This window comes from Bos taurus, chromosome X, assembly GCF_002263795.3.
Source record: "Bos taurus isolate L1 Dominette 01449 registration number 42190680 breed Hereford chromosome X, ARS-UCD2.0, whole genome shotgun sequence".
NCBI classification, from domain to species: domain Eukaryota; kingdom Metazoa; phylum Chordata; class Mammalia; order Artiodactyla; family Bovidae; genus Bos; species Bos taurus.
The window spans coordinates 9,042,601-9,069,696 of NC_037357.1; the positions used below are offsets into that span (position 1 = coordinate 9,042,601).

The 27,096-nt window shown below is 37.3% G+C and overlaps 1 protein-coding gene across 6 annotated transcripts in view; it reads right to left on the reverse strand.

Moving 5' to 3' along the window:
* The window catches only part of TENM1 (teneurin transmembrane protein 1), a 916,085-nt gene that overhangs the window by 382,355 nt on the left and 506,634 nt on the right, over nt 1-27,096 (reverse strand). For all 6 annotated transcript variants that reach the window (XM_005227449.5, XM_059883262.1, XM_059883266.1 and 3 more), the window contains one exon: nt 479-717. In XM_005227449.5, the coding sequence (XP_005227506.2) occupies nt 479-717 (239 nt within the window). The remainder of the gene's footprint in view (nt 1-478; nt 718-27,096) is intronic.

Below are 27,096 nucleotides of genomic sequence, written 5' to 3' on the forward strand. Positions count from 1 at the left end.
GTCCCAGTGTAAAATTCCACATCCTTGGAAAGAAATTATGCCCTAGATTTTCCAATAGCTTCCAAATAACTACTACTTTAATGAAATTGCTACCTGAAAATTCAGTAGCAGTATTATTTTTTAACTATAATTTAAGAAGCTACTGTAGATTGGTACTTATGACTTCTAATGAGAATACCATAACAACCTTCTAATTGAAGGGAAAATGGTTAACTACAGTAATTGCAATCAATAAGACTGTGTTAGTAGTATAAATATTTCTTCTCAAAGAGCAGTTCTTACCCTCCTCAGCAGTATTTAAGGTTAGGAAGTACCAAAAAAACCGAATTAGAAATCTATTTGTTATTTGTAATACTAAGCCTTAGTTCAAATTTGTAGGTCAGAGAGTATAGAAAGAAACCCCTCACTCCCAACTCCAGCACAAGCAAAACCAGATTTTGATGAAGAAGAAAAGTGAAGCATGGCAAAAAGGGCTTACCAATCACATAGGCTAGTAACAAGGCCAGAGTCACTGTGACTGCAGTGGCACTCAAGGCTGTGCACTTCCAATTGCAGCACCTGTAGGGTTTGCTGAAGGTAAAGGCAGGTCTGGAAAAGGTGCTTCGAGGAAGTGGCCTGGGAGGAGGCGAGTACACAGTATTGGATGTCAGTGGGTAGTTCTGACTGGCTGCACTAAAGATGGCCGAGGAACCAGATCCGTGCTTGAATAGGAAATGCCTGCAGAAAAGAAACAAAAATTTGGGCTATCAAAACCAAAGCCACTTGCTACAGAAACATAAACCCCATTAAACAATCATGCTACAATAAAGCAAAAGGGAACTAGGAAGAACTCAACAACATTTTCATATACCTAACACTTAACTCCACAATGCCCATGGTGGTCTTCTTTTTGTCTTCCTATTTTAGATTTTTAAAAGGAAGAAAGAGATCTTCTGTTCCTGAATTTTTGACTAATGAGATTCTCAATCTCTGAGCATTACCCTTCCACATTTGGTGGCATTCACTATACCGTTCCCTTTCATTTAATATAATACGCAAGAACAGGAGGAGAAGTATCATCAGGCATTTTGATAATATGAATGGCCCAGAGGCCAGTATTTAGAGACTAGCTTTCACAGACACATTTTCACCTAATATTTTATTACAAAAATTGCCAAACATACAGCTAAAGCAAAGAATTTTTATAACAAACATACATCTACTCCAGAGAATATCAAGTGAAGAAATTCAGTAAATCTGGACTAGGTCCTAAGCAAGTATATTTTAATAAAACATCCTAGGTAAGTTTAATGTGTATCTCCAGTTGAGCAGCACTGGTCTTAAAAATACTAGATTTAAATTTTAAAAGATGATTATCAAATAAATATTTTTAAAAATAAAAAAACAAAACCACACATATACTTGTGAACTAGATTCTATACTTAACATATGATTATATTCACTTTATCACATTTTTATCCATCTCACCATTCCTGTCTTAATCCATCTTTTTTAAAAACATCTCATTTTTTATTTCATTTGTAAGCATTTCAAAATAAGCTGCATACATCAGTACACTTCTCTTGACATATTTTAAATTTTATATTATTATCTAGAGTTCAATAAGTTCTTATAGATTTTTAATGTAAAATTTATACACAATGAGTTTGAGTTTTTTAGATTCCACATATGAGTGATATCCTACAGTATTTCTTTCTCTGATTTATCTCACAGCATAAGATCCTTGAGGTCCGTACATGAACTGGTAAAAACAAAGAGCAGAGTATTGGTTACCAAGGGCTGATAAGTGGGGATGGGGGGATGTTTAAGGCTACAAACTTGCAACTAGCAGAGAAACAAGTCTTGGAGATCTAGTGCACAGTATTGTTATAGACAATAATAATGTAAAAAAAAATAAAAGATGCTAAGGTGGTAGATCTTAATTATTCCCAATACAAAAAGTAAGAATAATTATGTGATAGAGATGTTAGCTAATACTACAGATGACAATGGTATTGCAATATAAAAATATCAATTCAATATGGTGTACACAAACTTATACACTGTTATAAGTAAATATATTTCAATTTAAAAACTATACACAATTAAATGCACAAATTTGCAGTGTAACTTTTCTGTGACCTAACAAATGCAATCACCTGTGCAACCCAAAGCCCTGTGAAGATACAGAACATTTCCGTCACCCCAGGAAGTGTCCTGTCTTTCTAAGTAAATCTCTGTCTCTAATCCCCAGAGGCAACTGCTAGTTTGCATTTTTTTTTCCTACCCTGCATTAATTTTACCTGTCCCAGAACTTCATACTGCTGTCATGTTTGATTTACTAAAGGATGTTTATTGACAGCTCATGACTATTGTAATATGGATATTTCATAAACAGTAGTGATACATTCACATGGAAGCAGTTGGCATGAAAATGATTTTGCGTAATACTTTACCCTTACCAAGTGCTAAGTACCATGCATTGTGTTAAACACTCATTCTCTCAGTTAATATTCACTCATATGGAATAGGCTATATTATTATCTTCATGGTGTATTTAAGAAATGGAGGCCTAAAGAGGTTAAGTAACTTGCTTAAATCCACCTAGTAAAAGAATAACAAAGCCATAATAGGATCCCTGGCCATTCCAGCTCCAAAGTCCTCAATCTACTACTCTACTCTTCAGCCTAGGGCAGTAAAACACACTGCTAACTAGAAAACATTCTGTTGCCACATGTTAATGTAATACTTCACAAGACCCTTCTACTGAACAAAGAGACAACATCACCTTGTACATGTCACATAACGCTCATCATTAGGAATATTTGAAAACTGATTTCTAGCTTCCATTTTTAAAGAATGAAAGCACGTACGTTTAAATGAAAAAAATAACTGTCCACATGTCAGTTAATGAAACTGTCCACATTAGAGTTTTGCTTTAGTTTATGAGGATAAATGGTATTTAAAGGGCAGGATTGCTGAGGGGAGTGGAGATTCACAAGACTTTCTGGAAGATAATTGGCTTTCTATAACAAAAGGCTTAAAAGATGCATATTCTTTGTCCAAAAATTATGCCTACAGGAATTTCTCCTTAGGAAATGATGTGTATGACAATGTATATTGCAGTGTTATTTATAACAGCACAAGATAAACACTCGGATGTTCATTAATATTATTTTATAAATACAGAGAATACTATACAACCATTACAAATTTAATTGTAAAAGAATATTCACTAGAAAAAGTGTTTACAGATCATCAAGTAAAATCATGTAGGTTTCAAAACAAGGTGGGCAATACAATTTTTAAAATAAAAGATATGCTCATGGAAAAATAATAATTTGTGTTACCTTTGGATAGTAGGCTTATTTCTTTAAAATTTTCTGCCTTGAGCTTATATTTTTTCTTGTAACTAGTATCGAAAAGATAGGGAGTGGGATGGGTGGAAAGAATGCAGTGACTAACACCAACCACAGGCACAGTTGGTTCTATTTATGTGCATGATTTATTGAGTGCCTAGAAATGTCAGGTGCCAAATTAGGTACTTTATATGCAATATTTTGATCCTAATATGTCTGTGGGGTTGATATTATTATTGTAATCTTACAGATGATGAAACAGAGACCAAAAGAGGTTTAATAGGAGCAAAGTGGTATGATAACAGCAAAATGATATGATGATAAGGGTCTTATCATAATGAGGTAACATTCATTAAGTGCTTATTTGTGCCAGACATTATTCTAATTAATTCATAAAGCATTATATAATTTAAGCTTCACAACAACCCCATTAGAGTAAGCATTTACATTTACAGGTGAGAAAACCAACACACAGAGAGGTTAAGTAATTTGTCCACAGTCCAACACCTAGTAACTGGTAAAGCGGACTTTCAAGCCCAAGAAATCTGGCTCTAGAGCCATTGATCCTAACTACGACATTATAGCACACCACACCAGGGTTCTGCAGTTAGTGGACACAAGAAAATTTGAACCCAGGCCTTGTACATCACAGAAGAAGCATGCTCTGTGTTCATTTGGTCATGTGGATGATACTGAATTGAGCCACATTTTTACCCTGTTGCCTTTGGTACCCGAGGGAAAAACATGAGAATGATGGCTATAGAATCAGTTAGAAAGGATCTCAGAAATCATCTAGCAGCTAAACATGCTCATTCTGCAGATATAAATGGAGGCCCAGAGAATAAAAGTGGATTACTTAAAAGAAACATCAGCAGCTAATGGCATGAATGAATTGGGGACTTGTAAAATAGTATATTTCCATTGCCCTGTGCTACCTGCCAACCAGTCTTCATGGAATCACCACAGAGTTCTAATTTGGATTAACTGACCCAAGCTAACCAAACACAATCTGTTCAAACAGTACTACATAATACATATCTATTTTTTTTCTGTAGGTCACATGTTCTCACAGTAAGTTTTAAAGACCATCTTAATTGTTTTGAATGAATGGGGGACCATTAGAGAGAAGCTAGTGTTCGGTCATCAGGACTGTAAAGGAATTATTGCTGCTTTTAAAAGCACTGAATGTATCCCTAGAATGGAAAAACAGTACGTAGCAGAAATAAGATTAAATACATTTTATTGAAAAAGTGACTCATAGCATTAGGTTTCTTTCATTTGATTGTACTTCCTCATTAGTCCCTGAAATAATCACCTTCATGTCATAAGGAGGTAGATTTCTTCTTTGATGTCTTATCTCTCCCAGCCTATGTTTTCTGTGACCATCTAATATACTAGTGAGGGAAAGTATAGCACTTTGTAAACAGCAGAGTGGAGAAGCCTCCCCATCTCCCTATCACAACTTGTAGTTACTCTGGAGGTGATAAAACATCACTTGCATATAATTGATCATATACAGCAACACTCAAATAAGCTCCTATGGAATAGAAGAGAAATCTAGCAGTATGGGGCTTTTTTATTCAATGTTTGGAGATAAAATCTTTGATCCTCTGCATATTTATGAAGAACAATTGAATTTTTGAGACAACATAAGTGGCCCCATATGTTGGATATTGATTTGGTTTGGTATATCATTAAGAGGTAGAAGAAAGACAAAGAAAGACAGAGAATTGTTGGCTATTATGATGGCAATTACAAGCAATAATCAATATTCCTGAGCACTGTAATTTCATCTTGATATATACCAAAGGATTTCCAAATGCAGTTTCATAAGTAAAATATTACAGCATAATGAATAAATTCAACAGTCGCAGCAGAGCAACATTTAAACTAATTCATATTTGAGTGGAATCCAAATCACAGTCCTTGGTGAGGGTAGATAATAAAATGAGTTCTGGTACTAAGGTTCCTGTTTTCTTATTAACAAGCTGAGATTAAGAGTCTCTGCTGAAAGTGATCTATACTTTGATGTGCATCATGAAAAACAGCAATGCAAATGCTATGTATTGTCAAAGGCTTTGCAGTCCATTGTTGGAAAGCAAAACTACTGCCTAATGTGTTTTCATAGTCCCTGAAAAAAGTAGGAGCATAAAGACAAATGCACAGTGCTAGACTTCAGCTATGTGCTCATAAAATCAGATCATCTGTCTAAGCACATTGCTTTTCCCAGGGGACCTGAGGATATACTAAAATGTTGCTATCAATTTCATACAATTGGGTTTTTTTCCACAGAGGAAATGATAAAAATGCAGTTCAAGAGTTTATGTGTAAGTAGTACTCTCCTTTGCATCTGTTTTAATATTCAACTTCAAATTTAAAAAGGAAAAGCAAGATATTGCCAAAAGGAAATGGGCATATAAGGAAATTGAAAAAAATATCTTTAAGACTGATGAGACTCAGTGGTGGTAAATGGGAATATAATAAATGCTCCTGTAAGGATTTTAAAGGGGGAAAATGTACTATCTCTTTTTAAACCCTACATACAACATAATTCTGAGGGTATCTGTTAGCACTAAATGATGTGATTTAATGTGGCACTTGAAATTCTATAGGAAATAAACAGAAATCTACAGCTTTCTAACAACAGATGCATAAATAACCAGTGAATTTCTCCTTTTACATCTTGTAAACATACTTAGGAGACGAGTTTCCAAACCTGCATTCACTTAGTTACAAGCATTAGACTCATTTTTTTACCCAGAAGAAGGAATTTAACTTACTGCCAGTTAAAAGCTGAGGTTGATTTTTAAAAAAATAATAAAGAGGAAGACTGCAATGAAAAGGTCTTGAGTCAAGTTATTAGGGCCAAATCACATTCAGATATGGTAGTGGAATTTAGATATTTACTCTTTTTAAAAATTATAAAATGCATTTTTCATTGTGATACAAAAACACAAAATACAAAATTTACTACCCTATACCATTTTAGAGTGTATAGTTCAGTAGTATTAAGTATATTCCCATTATGGTGAAACAGATCTCCAAAACTACTTCATCTTGCGCATGTGAAACTCTAAACCCATTAAACAACTCCTCTTTCCCCAATCTCCTCAGCCTCTGGTAACCACCATTCTAATTTTTTTCCTCAAATTTGACTATTTTATATACTTCATGTAAGTAGAATCATTAAATATTTGTCTTTTTGTGACATTTCACTTAACATGATATTCTCTAGCTTTAACTATGTGACTGGATCTCCTTCCTTTTCAAGGCTGACTAATTGCATGTATATATCGCTATTTGTTTGGCCATTCATCCATTGATGAACACTTGGGTTGCTTCCACCTGTTGGTTACTGTGAATAATGCTGCTATGAACATGGGCATGCAAATATCTCTGAGATCCTGCTTTCTATTCTTTTGAATATATATCCCAAATTGAGAGTGCTGGATCATGTGCCAGCTCTATTTTTATTTTTACAGGAAATCTCCATACTGTTCTCCATAGTAGTTGTATCATTTTACATTCCCACCAACAGTGCAGAGTTCCATTTCTCCACATCCTTGCTAACACTTGTTATTTCTTGTCTTTCTGATGATAGCCATCCTAATGGGTATGAGGTGACACTTCATCACGGTATTGATTTGTATTTCTTTGATGACTGGTGATGTTGAGTGTCTTTTCATGTGCTTGTTGGCTGTTCTTCATATCCTATTTGGAGAAATGTGTATTCACAGATATTTATTCTTATGCCTTCAAAAACATGAGAAAATAAAAGAAAATGGCATGCTGGGTCAGCCCCATTTTCCTCTCTGACAAGAATATTTCATGTTGTTTTGTGGCAAAGTGTGATTACTGGCAAGATACCAACCTCAACATCTCTAGTTTTTACATAATAGCCTATTCTTGATACTCCTTTTTAGGATAAATAGATCCAAACTCTGTTTGAGCCTAAATGGTATTATTAGCTTGGACAACGTCTTAGGGTAACATTTTTTTTTTTATTAACAGCTATGTAAAAGTAGATTTCAATTTATTTGTTTCTAGGGTCTTTTCTTTCAAATTTTAGGCCACCCTGTCCATATGTCCCATTCAAACCTTATATGCAAGTGTTCATAAAGAAGTCTATAGTCTCTCCATGTTTTCATAGTTTTTAACAGTTTTTTTTTTTTTTTTAAATAGTGTCAGGATATCTATGGATTGGGCTTTCCTGGTGGCTTAGCGGTAAAGAATCCACCTACAATGCAGGAATCACAGGAAAGGCAGGTTCAATCCCTAGGTCAGGAAGATCCCCTGGAGGTGGGCATGGCAACTCACTCCCGTATTCTTGCCTGGAGAACCCCATGGACAGAGGAGCCTGGCAGGCTACAGTCCATAGGGTTGCAAAGAGTAGGACATGACTGAAGTGACTTAGCATGCACGCACGCATCTATTGGGTTGGCCACAAAGTTTGTTTGCATTTTAACAAACTTTGTGGCCAACGCATTATCTAAACCTTAATTTTTCTAAGTTTAAGCCTTGGTTCTATAATCTATTTTTTTTTAATTTGAGATGACTGGTTTATTATTTTACTTATTTATTGATTGATCTTCATTGTGGTGCAAGAGCTTCTGACTGCAATGGCTTCTCTTTCTGTAGAGCACGGACTCCAGGCCCATGGGCTTCAGTAGTTGCAGAACAACTACTGAACAGCCACAGCTCAACAGTTGTGGCACATGGCCTTAGTTTGCCCCATGGCACATGGAATCCTCCTGGACCAGGAACTGAACCATTTCCCCTGTGTTGCCAGGTGGATTCTTATCTACCATACCACCAGGGAAGTCCTATAATCTATTCTTAAATGGTAATATTCTATGATCTAGATCAGCATTCTTGTGATTTTCCAAGTGAGGTAGCTTGTTGCTAATGGGAGAGATCTTTAGAAATCTTTTTTTTTTTTTTGGTGGCTATTATTTCCTCTTGCCTGTTAATCAGAAGTAATATCTGCCCTACCTCATCAGTTGCCTCTGGACTGTATATTCGCTAAGGGCAGAGACCTAGTCTTAATTTTTACATTCCTGTCTCATACTTCAAAGGTACTCATTGAATAAATATTGATTTGAAAGATGTTTTTGCTTCTTCTAAAAGGATCTTGATTCCCTGTACAGAAAGAATGAGGCTTGGGGACTCTAAAATAACTGTTTCACTTGTGAGAAAATAATCTCTTGCATTCCTGAATGTGAAAGGACAATTATCATTCACAGCAATTATTTCTTTTTTTTTTGTTTTGTTTTGTTTTATTATTTTTATTTTATTTTATTTTTTAACTTTACAATATTGTATTGGTTTTGCCATAGATCAAAATGAATCTGCCACAGGCATACATGTGTTCCCCATCCTGAACCCTCCTCCCTCCTCCCTCCCCATACCATCCCTCTGGGTCGTCCCAGTGCACCAGCCCCAAGCATCCAGTATTGTGCATCGAACCTGGACTGGCGACTCGTTTCATATATGATATTATACATGAGAATACCTTTGATTAAAATATTTAATCGCTTAACAAAATTTTTTAAAAGAAAAAATATTTTAAGGTTTAACTAAGTAATAGTTTTTTGCCATTGATCACTGTTTTTTTTTTTTTTTTAATAATTGGAGGATAATAGCTTTACAATGTTGTGCTGGTTTCTGTCATACAATGTGAATCAATCATAACTATATCTCATCTGAGTTTGAATTTTTTTTAAAATTCCACATGCAATTGAGATCATACAGCATTAATCTTTCTCTGTCTGACTTATTCTACTTAGAATAATGCCCTCAAAGTTAATCCATGAGTCACAAACAGCGGGATTTGTTCATTTTTTTTTCACGGCCTAGTAATAATCCACTGAGTGTAAATACCACATCTTCTTTGTCCATTCATCCATCGATGGACGTCAGTGGTTTTTACGTCTTGGCTATCATAAATAATGCTGCTGTGAATATGGGGGTATAGATATATTTTGGAGTTAGTGTTTTGCTTTCTTTTGGCTATATTTCTAGAAGTAGGCTTGCTGATCATATGTAGTTCTATTTTTAAGTTTTTGAGGAACTACCATACTGTTTCCACATGGCTGTACCAGTTTACAACCCCACCAACAGTGTACAATAGTCTTCTTCACATCCTTGCCAGCAGTTCTTGTCTATTGTCTTGTTGACGATGTGGTCATTCTAACAGGCATGAGGTGATACCTCATTGTGATTTTGGTTTGCATTTCCCTGATGACTAAAGATGATGAACATCTTTTCATATACCTGTTGCTTACTTTATGTCTTTTATTTTTCAAAAATGTAGGTCTTTGCCTATTCTTAACTGGATTATTTTTTTCTTCTTCTTCTTCTTTAGGGGCGGGTTATTTATTTATTTAGCTTTGCTATTGAGTTCTATGAGATTTTATATATTTTGGATACTATACCCTTTCCAGATATATGGTTTGCAAATATTTTTTCCCATTCCATAGGTTGTCTTTTCACTCTGTTGACTTCTTTTGCTCTAAAGAAGTTTTTTACTTTGATGTAGCCCCACTTGTTTATTTTTGATATTGCTCCTTATGCCTTGCTGCTACTGCTGCTGCTAAGTCGCTTCAGTTGTGTCTGACTCTGTGCGACCCCATAGACGGCAGCCCACCAGGCTTCCCCATCCCTGGTATTCTCCAGGCAAGAACACTGGAGTGGGTTGCCATTTCCTTCTCCAATTATTTCTAATTATTCATATTTTTATTAACAAATCTTTCCTTACTCAAATGTCTCAAACTGAGATGAGATGTGACTCAACTATTTCTTTGACTTGTTTGTTTCTTTTAGATTGTGAAAATAAAATGAAAGCTTATCACTGGAAAAACTTTAGCTTTGATTATACAGACCTTTGTCAGCAAAGTGATGTCTCTGCTTTTTAATACATTATCTAGGTTTGTCATATCTTTCCTTCCAAGGAGCAAGTGTCTTTTAATTTCATGGCTGCAGTCACTGTCCACAGTGATTTTGGAGCCCAAGAAAATAAAGTCTGTCACTATTTCCACTTTTACCCCATCTATATTATCCACATGTCATAGTTGAGAAAGCTGAGTTTCAGCTGCTAAGTTTAAGTAAATTTCCAAAGTCATGCAACTGGTAAATGATAGAATTGGGAATCTACTTCAGTTTTTTTGATTACTGGAATACAATCTACATAGAATCATGCCTAACAAACAAGTGGTGCTCAACAAATACATTTCTTTTTGGCCACATGCGAGATCTTAGTTCTTTGACCAGGGATCCAACCCGGGCACCTGGGGCAGTGGAAGCATGGAGGCCTAACCACTGGACTACCAGGGAATTATCTCAATAAATACTTTAAACTCTATGCATGAACAATGAAATCCATCTACTTAACCACTATGCACATACTAATATGACATCTCTGATTTCATTCCTAATGCTAATCATTCAGTTCAGTTCAGTTGCCCAGTTGTGTCTGACTCTTTGTGACCCCATGAACCGCAGCACACCAGGCCTCCCTGTCTATCACCAACTCCTGGAGTTTACTCAGACTCATATCCATCGAGTCAGTGATGCCATCCAGCCATCTCATCCTCTGTCGTCCCCTTCTCCTCCTGCCCCCAATCCCTCCCAGCATCAGAGTCTTTCCAAATGAGTCAGTTCTTTGTATCAGGCAGCCAAAGTACTGGAGTTTCAGCTTCAACATCAGTCCTTCCAATGAACACCCAGGACTGATCTCCTTTAGGATATGCTAATCATTAAGATCACAAAATCTTCCTAATCACATGATCATGTGGCATTTCTCTTTTCAAAATGAATATATATGAGCTTGTTATTCCACTGAATGTGTTTTTATAGGAATATTTATTTTGACTTTTAATTACAGAATTGACATATTAGGACAATACATACTTATGAAAGTGAACTAATTGTCATGTCTCTTTGTTTAGAATACATCAGAATGTTTTTAATTCAACAGTGTAACAGACTTCTGTATAGAAACTAAACATGTCTATAAAAGGACATCTAGAGAGATGCTAGAGTTAGTAGGGCTGGCGTACATGTATATATATGTGTGTGCGTGTGTATACATACATATATATATATATATAATGGTAGAGAAAGAAAATACTACATATTCTCTAATGTTTGACCAAGATGCTTTAGTAGTCTCCAAAATAAATGAAAATAAACAATTATGCTCCACTTTATAATAACGCCCTTCCAAGTCATCCTATCATTCTCTTCCTCTAAGTTAAATTCATGCTCTGTAGATGTAATTTTAATTTAAAAATTGATATTAAGAAACTCTACACCCCTTGAAGGGTAAATATCAAATTAGAATTTTCTATTAATGTAAATGTTCCTGTATTAAAAGGCTATGGCCAGCATACAAAAATTAATTACTTAGATTAGTAAAATTACCATTTTTCATTCTCTTTATCTTTAAAGGTAATTTACGTTCCAAGATGTGACAGCTGTAATCCTTTCAAATTAGAAACAATTTGGAAAGCTACTGATAGGTAAGACTTTCAATCCTCTTATGATTTTATACATCTTCTCCATGAAAGCATAACAAGATACCATCCCACAGTTTTCAAGACTTCGTTTCCCACCAGGGACCATTTTAAAATAGGAACAAACATGGGAACTAGGCAAAATTTATGAGCACACATTTAAAATTAAACCAGATCTCAAATTTACTAGGAGTTAAGAGAAATTCATTCATTTTGTAAAGAAATTCAGTTATATTTCCCTTTGCAAATGCTAAAAGTCCATTCCCAATTTTACTCACCAGAGCAACCTGCTGATTTTGTAGAATTGGTCTTCACTAGTTAGTTGGCTTACTTATTTATTTTTCTTTTTAGGGGAGTAGGTAGTGGGCAGAGTATTATATACCTTAATTACCTTTTTATTAATATTCGTTTTCCTCAGATATGTATTATACTCTTTTATTTTATGAGCCAGTTGACATGGTATACTTTTCTGTATCATTTCTTTTTATTGAATTGTAATCTGTATTAGCAAGAACATTTTATTTTAAAGAAAAAGTGTTTCAAACTAAATACAAAGGAGTATAATAAGGACAGAGCCTAAGAGTTTACCACTAAGCTCTTCAGGTTAAAAATCTAGATGATCATTCGAGTGCAACTTTTAAAGGATGTTGATCAACATTTGCTTTTGTTAGCTTTCATTTCTCTGAAAGTCTTACTCATACATGTATAATAAAGGCAATAATGTTTTTTATAATGCCATAAGATAACAAAAGGAATGCCTCTCAAATCAGTACTCTAGCCTATTCAGCATAACGTTTCTCTAAGAGACAAACTGGCAAAGGGCACAGCTGTCCTCTGAAATATTAGCCTCAAAATCAAAGATGTGGCCTGAGGCAGAAACTTTCTTCTCCTGATAAACGTCCATATTCTCCTTTTCTCTTGGGCACACAGACAGACTACATTTCCCAGTCACAGTTTCCATTAGATGTGGTCATGTGACTGAGTTCTAGATAATGAAATGTGAAGGGTGACAAAAAGTGGTGTTTGACACTTTCAGTCTTCAGCCGGAAAACTTCCAACCCATGATTCTCAATCTCCTTCATCCACTGACTAAAAGAGAGAAGATTCAAATATGCGAGGATTCTAGTCCATTCGCTCCATGGAATATTATGAAGTCATAAAAATATTAAGAATTTTTAACCACATAAGCATATTAGATATGCGACCTTTGTCTCTCTGCACAGCCCTGGCCAGAGCATCTCTGTCCATGACCTTCCCAAACTCACTCCCCTCTTCTCGCAGTCACAGTTCATTGGACCAGAATTGGACATCCAATCTCAGAGATAATCGTATGTTCTCTCCCTCATGCATCTTTCTCTGTGTGTGTGTGTGTTGACTTCTCTTTGAGAAATCTAGACCTAGAAACCTGTCAGCTAGGAAAGCAAAGATGTAAGCTCATTTTGAGTCAGAGCTGGAATTGCAGCATAATAGGGAAACAGGATTTCAAATCCTGAAAGATGATGCTGTGAAAGTGCTGCACTCAATATGACAGCAAATTTGGAAAATTCAGCAGTGGCCACAGGACTGGAAAAGGTCCGTTTTCATTCCAATGCCAAAGAAAGGCAATGCCAAAGAATGCTCAAACTACCGCACAATTGCACTCATCTCACATGCTAGTAAAGTAATGCTCAAAATTCTCCAAGCCAGGCTTCAGCAATACGTGAACCGTGAACTTCCAGATGTTCAAGCTGGTTTTAGAAAAGGCAGAGGAACCAGAGATCAAATTGCCAACATCCGCTGGATCATCGAAAAAGCAAGAGAGTTCCCAACAAACATCTACTTCTGCTTTTCTGACTATGCCAAAGCCTTTGACTGTGTGGATCACAATAAACTGTGGAAAATTCTGAAAGAGATGGGAATACCAGACCACCTGATCTGCCTCTTGAGAAACCTGTATGCAGGTCAGGAAGCAACAGTTAGAACTGGACGTGGAACAACAGACTGGTTCCAAATAGGAAAAGGAGTATGTCAAGGCTGTATATTGTCACCCTGCTTATTTAACTTATATGCAGAGTACATCATGAGAAACGCTGGGCTGGAAGAAGGACAAAATGGAATCAAGATTGCTGGGAGAAAAATCAATAACCTCAGATATGCAGATGACACCATCGTTATGGCAGAAAGTGAAGAACTAAAGAGCCTCTTGATGAAAGTGAAAGAGGAGAGTGAAAAAGTTGGCTTAAAGCTCAACATTCAGAAAACTAAGATCATGGCATCTGGTCCCATCACTTCATGGCAAATAAGTGGGGAAACAGTGGCTGACTTTATTTTTCTGGGCTCCAAAATCACTGCAGATGGTGATTGCAGCCAGGAAATTAAAAGACACTTACTCCTTGGAAGGAAAGTTATGATCAACCTAGACAGCATATTAAAAAGCAGAGACATTACTTTTCAACAAAGGTCCATCTAGTCAAGGCTATGGTTTTTCCAGTGGTCATGTATGGATGTGAGAGTTGGACTATAAAGAAAGCTGAGTGCTGAAGAATTGATGCTTTTGAACTTTGGTGTTGAAGAAGACTCTTGAGAGTCCCTTGGACTGCAAGGAGATCCAACCAGTCCACCCTAAAGGAGATCAGTTCTGGGTGTTCATTGGAAGGGCTGATGTTGAAACTGAAACTCCAATACTTTGGCTACCTGATGCGAAGAGCTGACTCATTGGAAAAGGCCCTGATGCTGGGAAAGATTGAGGGCAGGAGGAGAAGGAGAGGACAGAGGATGAGATGGTTGGATGGCATCACCGATTCAATGGACATGGGTTTGGCTGGCCTCCAGGAGTTGGTGATGGACAGGGAGACCTGGCATGCTGCGGTTCATGGGGTCACAAACAGTCGGACAGGACTGAGCGACTGAACTGAATTGAACTGAATAGGGAAACAGATACAAAAGCACCCCATCAAGAATGAAATCTGAGAATAGAGCATGCATACAGGGAGAAAGAGAGATCCCAGAAAAAAACAGCAACGAGAAGAGCTCCATCTCTCATTAGGCCTTGTTGCACTCACTGTCCTTTCCCTATGAGACTCTCCTGTATAATTTTTCAAAAACTCCTTTTTTACTAGATTTGATTTTTTAAAGCAGTTCTGTTCACATTAACCAGATAATTTCTAAGGCAATACATGATTTTCCATGTTGGGAAACAAAACCCAGAATTCATGTTTACATACATATACATATATGCAGTACAACCAGAACTATGTGCTGTCCCCCACCACACACAAAAAAGCAACAATTCCCACTTCAAATCCCTACTGTGCAGAGATCTAGCGCCAAAGAAATGTAAGGAAATCTTAATAGTTACTACCTTTGGGGGAGAGAATTTGTAGATATACTTTTGTTTCTGATTTCCTGTGTTTTTTCCTGTTTTTGAAATGAAGCTCTATTACTTCTATTTCTTGTATAAGATCCTTCATGATTTGACCTCTGTAGACCCCTCTGCCTCACCACTGCTATTGTCTCCCATGCTCCCTAAGCTCTGGCCCTCCTATGTCACATACAGTTTCCCAAATGTGCCATTTGGTTTTCAGGCTCCTGTGCCCTTATATAAGTCTTTTAGAAAGGACAATATCAGAAGAGCTGAGAAATGCCCAAGAAAGTGTAGATACAAAGAAAGGAAAGACAGAATAGAGAGTGAATATAGGAAGGATGAAGAGTGCAGGGGAATAAAAAGGAATAGAATAAGGAAGGAAATTTTATAGAAAAGTAGATGATGGGTAGCTATCTATGTGGAGAAGGTAATGGCACCCCACTCCAGTACTCTTGCCTGGAAAATCCCATGGATGGAGGAGCCTGCTGGGCTGCAGTCCATGGGGTCCTAAGAGTCGGATATGACTGAGCGACTTCACTTTCACTTTTCACTTTCATGCACTGGAGAAGGAAATGGCAACCCACTCCAGTGTTCTTGCCTGGAGAATTCCAGGGATGGGGGAGCCGGGTGGGCTGCTGTCTATGGGGTTGCACAGAGTCGGACACGACTGAAGCAAGTTAGCAGCAGCAGCAGCAGCAGCAGCAGCAGCAGCTATCTATGCAAAAGTATGATATCATTTGTTAGTTGTTTTGGGGGTCATTCTGGCCTCCATTGCTATAGGCTGTCTAGCTATTAGTCAGCATTGATACACTAAATAGATTTAGTTTAGTGGTTGTTTTAGTCCATCTGGGCTACTATAACAAAATACCACAGACTGGGTAGCTTATAAACAATAGAAATATGTTTCTCACAGTTGCAGAAGCTGGACATGATCAGGGTACCAGCATGGTAGGATTCTGTGAAGGCTCTCTTCTGGGTTGCAGACTGCCAACTTCTTACTATGTCCTCACATGGCAGAAGGGGGTAGGGAGCATCCTGAGTTCTCTTTTATAAGAGCACTAATCCCATTAATAAATACTTTCACCCCTTGGGCATTATGTTTTACATGTGAATTTGGGAGCGATACAAACATTCAATGAATAACAGTGGTTTCCAACCCCAATTATGTTATCAACTGGAGAGTTATATAAATTAAACCCTCCAATGAAGGCTTAAGCAGAAAAGAATAGGAAAGGGGAAGGTAGGAGGGGAAAAAAGAAATTGCAAGAGTCTGAAGAGGGGTGGCTAAAGGGAGCAGGTAAGGAAACAATGGATTTTGTCTCACCGTTAATCAAAAAGAGTGTTTCTCAGCTGGGGACAAACAGGCCCACAGTGGACATTTGGTAATGTCGTGAACTAAAATGGACTGGAATGGGTGAATTTAACTCAGATGACCATTATATCTACTACTGCGGGCAGGAATCCCTCAGAAGAAATGGAGTAGCCATCATGGTCAACAAGAGAGTCCATAATGCAGTACTTGGATGCAATCTCAAAAACGACAGAATGATCCCTGTTCATTTCCAAGGCAAACCATTCAGTATCACAGTAATCCAAGTCTATGCCCCAACCAGTAACACTGAAGAAGCTGAAGTTGAACGGTTCTATGAAGACCTACAAGACCTTTTAGAACTAACACCCAAAAAAGATGTCCTTTTCATTATAGGGGACTGGAATGCAAAAGTAGGAAGTCAAGAAACACCTGGAGTAACAGGCAAATTTGGCCTTGGAATACGGAATGAAGCAGGGCAAAGACTAATACAGTCTTGCCAAGAAAATGCACTGGTCATAGCAAACACCCTCTTCCAACAACACAAGAGAAGACTCTACACATGGACATCACCAGATGGTCAACACCGAAATCAGATTGATTATATTCTTTGCAGCCAAAGACGGAGAAGCTCTATACAGTCAGCAAAACAAGACTGGGAGCTGACTGTGGCTCAGATCATGAGCTCCTTATTACCAAATTCAGACTTAAATTGAAGAAAGTAGGGAAAACCACTAGACCATTCAGGTATGACGTAAATCAAATCCCTTATGATTATACAGTGGAAGTCAGAAATAGATCTGATAGATAGAGTGCCTGATGAACTATGGAATGAGGTTTGTGACATTGTACAGGAGACAGGGATCAAGACCATCCCCATGGAAAAGAAATGCAAAAAAGCAAAATGGCTGTCTGGGGAGGCCTTACAAATAGCTGTGAAAAGAAGAGAAGCCAAAAGCAAAGGAGAAGAGGAAAGATATAAGCATCTGAATGCAGAGTTCCAAAGAATAGCAAGAAGACATAAGAAAGCCTTCCTCAGCGATCAATGTAAAGAAATAGAGGAAAACAACAGAATGGGAAAGACTAGAGATCTCGCCAAGAAAATTAGAGATACCAAGGGAACATTTCATGCAAAGATGGGCTCGATAAAGGACAGAAATGGTATGGACCTAACAGAAGCAGAAGATATTAAGAAGAGGTGGCAAGAATACACAGAAGAACTGTACAAAAAGATCTTCACGACCCAGATAATCACGATGGTGTATCGCTGACCTAGAGCCAGACATCCTAGAATGTGAAGTCAAGTGGGCCTTATAAAGCATCACTATGAACAAAGCTAGTGGAGGTGATGGAATTCCAGTTGAGCTCTTTCAAATTCTGAAAGAAGATGCTGTGAAAGTGCTGCATTCAATATGCCAGCAAATTTGGAAAACTCAGCAGTGGCCACAGGACTGGAAAAGGTCAGTTTTCATTCCAATCCCAAAGAAAGGCAATGCCAAAAAATGTTCAGACTACTGCACAGTTGCACTCATCTCACATGCTCAAAATTCTCCAAGCCAGGCTTCAGCAATATGTGAACCGTGAACTTCCTGATGCTCAAGCTGGTTTTAGAAAAGGCAGAGGAACCAGAGATCAAATTGCCAACATCCGCTGGATCATGGAAAAAGCAAGAGAGTTCCAGAAAAACATCTATTTCTGCTTTATTGACTATGCCAAAGCCTTTGACTGTGTGGATCACAATAAACTGTGGAAAATTCTGAAAGAGATGGGAATACCACACCACCTGACCTGCCTCTTGAGAAACCTGTATGCAGGTCAGGAAGCAACAGTTAGAACTGGACATGGAACAACAGACTGGTTCCAAATAGGAAAAGGAGTATGTCAAGGCTGTACATTGTCACCCTGCTTATTTAACTTATATGCAGAGTACATCATGAGAAACGCTGGACTGGAAGAAGCACAAGCTGGAATCAAGATTGCCAGGAGAAATATCAATAACCTCAGATATGCAGATGACACCACCCTTATGGCAGAAAGTGAAGAGGAACTAAAAATCCTCTTGATGAAAGTGAAAGTGGAGAGTGAAAAAGTTGGCTTAAAGCTCAACATTCAGAAAACAAAGATCATGGCATCCGGTCCCATCACTTCATGGGAAATAGATGGGGAAACAGTGGAAACAGTGTCAGACTTTATTTTTCTGGGTTCCAAAATCACTACAGATGGTGACTGCAGCCATGAAATTAAAAGACGCTTACTCCTTGGAAGGAAAGTTATGACCAACCTAGACAGAATATTAAAAAGCAGAGACATTGCTATGCCAACAAAGGTCCGTCTAGTCAAGCCTATGGTTTTTCCAGTAGTCATGTATGGATGTGAGAGTTGGACTATAAAGAAAGCTGAGCACCAAAGAATTGATGCTTTTGAACTGTGTTATTGGAGAAGACTCTTGAGAGTCCTTTGGACTGCAAGGAGGTCCAACCAGTCCATCCTAAAGGTGATCAGTCCTGAGTGTTCATTGGGAGGATTGATGTTGAAGCTGAAACTCCAATACTTTGGCCACTGATGCAAGGAGCTGACTCATTTGAAAAGACCCTGATGCTGGGAGGGATTGGGGGCAGGAGGAGAAGGAGACAACAGAGGATGAGATGGCTGGATGGCATCACTGACTCAATGGACGTGAGTCTGAGTGAACTCCGGGAGTTGGTAATGGACAGGGAGGCCTGGAGTGCTGCGATTCATGGGGTCGCAAACAGTCAGACACGACTGAGTGGCTGAACTGAACTGGGGACATTTTTGGTTGTCACGACTGAGTAGAGGGCACTCCTGGCATCTGGGGGTGGGTAGAGGTCAGGGATGCTCCTATACAGCCTCTAATGCACAGGACAGCCCCCACAGTAATGAATCATCCAGGCTGCAATATCAACAGGGCCAAGGTTGAGAAATCTTGGTCAGAAACTATTTCTCCAATTGGAACATGCAGTTTTGAAGTATTCAGTGTCCCTGTGGGAGGAAATCTGTCATTCTTTAAAGACTTGCAGAGAAAGATTTTCTTGCCAGAAACTCATGATCTTATCTTCCTCCCCAAGCTCACAGCTGTTCCTCCCTTGAGACTGTTTGCACCTGGGATTGTTCTAGTATCCAAACAAATATCCTGAACTGTAGGGCCAGAGAACATACAGGACTCACTCAAAATTACCTCCAACATTTACCCTGCTGACCAAACAAGAAAATCTTTATAAAAGCTGGAGAATAGAAAGCATTTTCCACTTTCCATTTTTAAAATTGCTTTTCAAATTGTACCCCTCATGAACCTGTCATGAGGCATAAATCCAAAACCTGAACTACTGATAAAAATATATAATAATCACAGCAACTGAAACATTAACTCCCCTCAGGTTATACCACCTAAGAAACAGTCAAACTCAGCTTTGTGCCATGCTCTAAACTCAGTGATTATATTCCCATTTGAGCATAAGAGACTTTTTGGAAATCAGGTCTTCCTTCCACAGAAATACTCTCTCCTTGGTTCCCTGCTGAGTGGATTAAAGAATGCAAACGAGAAACTCATTGGTTCACTTTAATTATTCAGGGACAACACAGAAAGATAAACAAGGCGAAACTAACTTCAAGAGTATAATGATTTCATGTACTTCTTCGACCTCTAAATATACATCTCCATTTGGCAAATACATTATTAAACCTGAGCCTATTTTCTCTGCATCGTTGTCAATACTCAGAAAAAAATCATCATGAATTTATAGGATGCGATACAGAAGTGCTGTTTGGAACTTAAACCCAAAACAGATTTGTGTTTTTACCTTTGAACAAGAATCTCAAAATGAGGTTATGTTTATTTCACAATTAGAAAATGACAATATGAAAGAAAATATTGCAAGTACTGCAGCTTTACAACATGACCCAAGGCAAGATAAATTTATGCCTAGGTGTTACATGTTGAATCTGTCTCTAGGAAGGAATTTGTTCTTAAATTCATTTATTCAACCAACTTTTACTGAACACCTATTGTGTATCAGACAAAACAGAAACATATACTAGTCTTGCACTGGCCTAAGAATGCCTTCTTGACTATACTTGCCTGCCATTACTGCTACCCTCTGACACACAGGGATATATAGGGTTTTATTCATTTCCTCTTGGCTAATGGAAATTCTGGAAGGAATCATGATTTCTCAATTTAAATTTATATGACTTTGGGGGGACTTCATCTACAGTGCAATTAATTAGAATCTAACTAACTGGAAATCTTAATCGAATAGCATTCTTTCAGTAAAGGAACAAATGACAAGAAGGCAAACCATAGAACAACATAAAGCCAGAAACAACTTCATATATCATTTAACTTTATTCTCTCAACTGATTGTTGAGTAAAATGAGGTTGGGAGAAGAAAGAGACATTAACAAGGTCATATATCCATTTCATTGCAGAACCGGACTTAACTCATGATTTCTAACTCTAAATTCAGTGCTTTTTCAACTAGTCACAAGAGACCATCCAAAATTTTCAAAGTATATCCAGAGACATTTGGCTCTGTCTACCATATCTTTTACATCTAGAGTACTATGCAATAAAAAAAATTATGTTTACAATGACAACCCTCACTTACTGTAAGATTTTCATTTATAAGAGATTAAATTATGATCATTTGGATTAAAATGGAAAGTAGATTCACATTTAAGAATAATTTTGAATAAGACTGGTAATTTTTCAAAAGTTCTATTTAACCTTAAGCTAACTACCAAATCCAATTAACCAGAACCCTCAGTTTTCTGGGTTTTTAGACTCATCAAGATTTTAATATAAATAGAATAAAACCGAGATTATGTCTCCAGGCAGGGAAATTTAACTGAACTATAAATATTCATCAAAAGACAAAAATAAATGACTTGCAGTTCTTTATATTCCAGAGACAAGTTGTTATAGTACAAAGAGTATTGGATTGGTTGCATGGAGACTTGCATCCTAACTCCAAATCTTATAAACTGCCATAGGGAAATATTAGTAAAATTTCCCAAGACCCAATTTCATTATCTTTAAACTGGACATTATTTCTATTGTACAATTCCTAGGGTTGTTTAGAGTTTAAAATGAGATAATGAATGAAAAGACTTTGGATAATAGAAAATCAGACATAATTATATATATACATATGCCTACATGTGCACACACATATGCACATATATACAATATGTTATCTAAAATCTGAATCTTTTGAGTATTACAAATAAGGAAAAGTATTTAGCTACAAGCATATCTAATAAAAAGCAACCAGCCATACTGTTATAAAAGTGTCTAAGTTAATGACACTATTCAGTATGGTAACTGACAAATTTGAAAGATCTGACTTCATAGACCAAAACCAACCCAAGTATTTAGTTGAAAGGTTGAATGGTGGGGAAATAGCAGATTGCAAAGATTTTATTTGTGAAGAAAAGCAATTTACTTAGGAGGCTTATATAATGCCACAAAAGGAATGAATCAATGATATCTGTGTTTTTATACTATACTTGATATTTTGCTAGTTCAGTAGGAAATAGTCATAAGTCAGCATTTATGTTATCAGCGAAGCCCTATGCATACATGTCACTATTGAATATCTTCATCAACAACAGGGGCTGCCTAGTGTTTTGTGTGTGCCAGATGGAGACCAGAAGTTTGAATTATAATCTTGGAATGGCCAATAATATCTGCTTGCCCTTGGAAATATGACTTATATTCAAGAGTCAACTTTAAATAAGTGTGGTATTGATATAATACGTCCTTCCAGTATGGGATTAGCAAAGACAAACTTCTCAGACCTAAAGGATGAATTGTTCCCCAAAGGCAGTGTCATTCCCAGTTGTATGAGACTTGGTAACCCCAGAAGCCTGTACCATTGTAGGATCATGCAGTTTTCTTCAGCATTATGTGAGTATCTCTGCAAGTTTCCATATTCTTTACCATTAAGGAAACTTAATCTCTAACTTGATCTGTAGGTTTCTTTCTGTCAGTTACATCACCATCTTGGTGACTACTGTGTACCTACTTATTAAATGTAGTTCCTTCCATTTTCTTTTTCCTCCTTCCAATTTATATGAATGCTTTGCCCATTCTGCTTCTTTTCAATCTGCTATTCCATTTCAAACCAGTACTCTACCTTCTATTTCTCTTTTCTTACATCTTCCCAGTTCTTAAAACCTATTGTCTTCAATCTTGTCACTATACTGAAATTAGCTGCTTAAAAATCAAGAAGCCTGTAATGGACAGAATCAATGGTGTTTTCTCATCCATATCCTATTTAATTCCTCTGAGGCACTTGGAAATCATGGTCACTATCTCCTTGAAATTTTCTTCTCTCTGTTCTGTTCCATTCTAAGATGACTCCTCAAACACCAGTGCTGGCTTTCTTTCCTTTGTGGACTCTTAAAATGTGTTTCCATGGGTTTCGTTTACTGTCGTCTTCTTATACTAAACACTCCTATAGGTTTTATAGTATTTCCTCCATCATTCATGGAAATTCAATTATTATTAATACATTGACTGATGAAATTCTTAATTATCCATGTCTATCATTAACTGGATTCATTACATACTAACTGGTGACCTTGGGGTACATTGTTCAACTTCTATAAACCTCAGTTTTAAAAACCTTAAGTTGGAATTAATGTGATGATGGCTTGGCACAATAATTGGCATATAGTATAAGCATTCGGTAAGTGGTAGGAGAAAAACACTTTCCATTTTTCTTCCTTTTCTGGAACACAGATCCATATTTGCAACTACTTATTAGATACTGGACATCTCAAACTAGATGTCCTGCATATACGTTTCCAAAAGAAAACTCACTGTTGGCTTCTACAAACTACTGTTTCTGATTTCAGAAACCTACTCCATCTGGAGTTTCTTGCTCAGTTTCTCTATCAGTCTGTCCATATACCCTACAAAAATTTTGTTGAACTATATAAACCAAGAACGAAGGAGTCAAAGTGAAAAAAAAGGCACAGTCCTTTCCTCGAGATGCAACAGGGAATAAAGACAAGTAAATAAAGTATCTCCAGTGCAAATGTACAATGGAGAAAGATCTCCATGGACAAATGAACAGGGTGTTATGAGAGCACAGATAAGGGGAAATACTATGAAACTTGTAGGGAAGTGAAGGCAAGTAAAAGAAGGCTTTTAAGAGGCATCTTGGTCCCCTGTCCCCCGTCCACAATTTCTACAATATTAGTAGCTTCAATATAATTAACATTTTAGGGTAAAGGCTCTCTACCTCACTAGAATGTCAGCTTCATGAAAACAGAGATTTTGTCTGAATTTTTCTTTGATGTAGCCCCAGCAACTAGAATAGTGGATGGTACATGGTACACACTCAATAAATATTTGTCAAAACTTCTTAAAATTTATCTATGTTAGAATTAATTCATCATAATGTTTACAATGAACTGTTTTTCATTTAAAATATTCACATTGTACACATTCTTATACCCTCAGATACCACACCAAAAAATTAACAGAATGGCAAAGTATCTGTTATTGTTTATTTGCTTATTTGTTTGCCAAAGGGAGCAATTCTTTTTGAGCTTTGCTCTTCTTTAAATGGAATCCTCAGTACTACATTTTCACCATTCTTGCTGAGACATTTCAAAGACCTTAGGACTTAACCTGATCTTATATTTTGGTTTTAAAGCTACAAACTTTTTGTCTTGTGGAATTAATAAAGAAGCAGCTGGATTTTCCCAAAGGGAGATGTTTAATAGAATGTCTTTGATACACACATACACACACACACACACACACACACACACACGCACCACTCTGTAAAAATAAGGAAAACTGTTCACAGGAAAATAATTTTTTGCTACCTCAAATATATTTCATAATTTTAGTAAAATATAAGGGACAAATCCTGAAAGATGATGCTGTGAAAGCGCTGCACTCAATATGCCAGCAAATTTGGAAAACTCAGCAGTGGCCACAGGACTGGAAAAGGTCCATTTTCATTCCAATCCCAAACAAAGGCAATGCCAAAGAATGCTCAAACTATCGCACAATTGCACTCATATCACACGCTAGGAAAGTAATGCTCAAAATTCTCCAATCCAGGCTTCAGCAATATGTGAACCGTGAACTTCCTGATGTTCAAGCTGGTTTTAGAAAAGGCAGAGGAACCAGAGATCAAATTGCCAACATTGACTGGATCATGGAAGAAGCAAGAGAGTTCCAGAAAAACATCTATTTCTGCTTTATTGACTATGCCAAAGCCTTTGACTGTGGGGATCACAAGAAACTGGAAAATTCTGAAAGAGATGGGAATACCAGACCACCTGATCTGCCTCTTGAGAAATCTGTATGCAGGTCAGGAAGCAACAGTTAGAACTGGACATGGAACAACAGACTGGTTCCAAATAGGAAAAGGAGTACGTCAAGGCTGTATAATGTCACCCTGCTTATTTAACTTATATGCAGAGTACATCATGAGAAACGCTGGACTAGAAGAAGCACAAGCTGGAATCAAGATTGCCGGGAGAAATATCAATAACCTCAGATATGCAGATGACACCACCCTTATGGCAGAAAGTGAAGAGGAACTCAAAAGCCTCTTGATGAAAGTGAAAGTGGAGAGTGAAAAAGTTGGCTTAAAGCTCAACATTCAGAAAACGAAGATCATGGTATCTGGTCCCATCACTCATGGCAAATAGATAGGGAAACAGTGGGAACAGTGGCTGACTTTATTTTTCTGGGCTCCAAAATCACTACAGATGGTGACTGCAACCATGAAATTAAAAGATGCTTACTCCTTGGAAGGAAAGTTATGACAAAGCTAGATAGCATATTCAAAAGCAGAGACATTACTTTGCCAACAAAGGTTCGTCTAGTCAAGGCTATGGTTTTTCCTGTGGTCATGTATGGATGTGAGAGTTGGACTGTGAAGAAGGCTGAGCACCGAAGAATTGATGCTTTTGAAGTGTGGTGTTGGAGAAGACTCTTGAGAGTCCCTTGGACTGCAAGGAGATCCAACCAGTCCATTCTGAAGGAGATCAGCCCTGGGATTTCTTTGGAAGGAATGATGCTAAAGCTGAAACTCCAGTACTTTGGCCACCTCATGCGAAGAGTTGACTCATTGGAAAAGACTCTGATGCTGGGAGGGATTGGGGGCAGGAGGAGAAGGGGACGACAGAGGATGAGATGGCTGAATGGCATCACTGACTCGATGGATGTGAGTCTGGGTGAACTCCAGGTATTGGTTATGGACAGGGAGGCCTGGCGTGCTGCGATTCATGGGGTCGCAAAGAGTCGGACACGACTGACCTGAACTGAGTAAGGGACAAGTGTCTATTAACTCGACATGGTAATGAAAATAATTATTATGATTAACTGGATAAGTAACTTTGTAATCAATGAGTTGTTAAGAACTAGTTCCTTTCTGGATCAAAACCAGATATTTCTGTTTTAAATATATAACCCAGGGTAGGGAAGTATATATGAATGATGAGGGAGGGCAGAAAGGTTAGTACAGAGATGCCTCTAAAATGTATCTTTTGTTTGCTATAGTTATATATTTCCCCAATCGATTCATTATGTCAAAATTCCCTAAAAACATCTGTTTATGTTCACATTTGGATTACTAAATAAATCTCCATATTAAAACCAGGTTTCATCTCACCTATGGTAAAATTTCCTTTCTTTATAAAACGAAACACATGTTTGCCTGTGGTTTTAATTTTGAATTGAAACCATAAATAGTCAATTCAAAAGCATTTTTAAAAGTAATACCACCACCAAAGTGACTAGAGTCTGTATCACAATAATCTCCAAAATACTGCTCTTCACTGCCCAAGCACAACTGACTACTATAGATATATTTTTTATTCTCAATATGTAAATATATTTTAACGGCTAAGAGTTTTCCTTCATGTAAATTTAGCATCTTCCACATCCATCATTTGGTATAGGCTGAAAAGCTTGGTTGACTCCTGTTCATCTGTAATAAACAGGATTTATAGGTCATAGATTAGTTTCCACGAAGTCTTTTCCTGTCTTAAAAAGAATCTTTAAATCTGTGGCTGAAGATAGATTTTGCTAACCCCAGTGCTGTTAAAGGATTAAAGCACGCAATATTGTTGGATCTAAGCACTGAATATGTACATTCTGAGCTATTTTTTTCCTCTAGTCATTATTAAAGGAAAAAAAAAAAAAAAAGGTCTCTGAATCTATTTTCCCAGAGCGAATGTCCTAAGGGTGTGTGGGGGGAACTACTTCTAAATGTTAGGTAGATTTTAATGGTACTATAAAATAAAGTTAACTACCAGTAGAAACCTTACATTTACGGGTTAATATTTAAAGAGTGCTATCCCATAGATATTTAAATCACGGCCATCACCACTAATGAATGATTCTTCCAAATGATTCTTATTTCCCCAAGATAGACACTAGCTCTGTAAGTCTGCTAACAAGCATTGGTCATGTAAATTTCTTTTCTCTTTCCATTCCTTGTCAACATTTCCTCCGCCAATGGCATTGGCTCTTCTTTTGTAAATATAACCTTTTGGCTCCCCTGAGTTGTCACACTGGCCTAAAGCCAGCAAGGGCGGTTA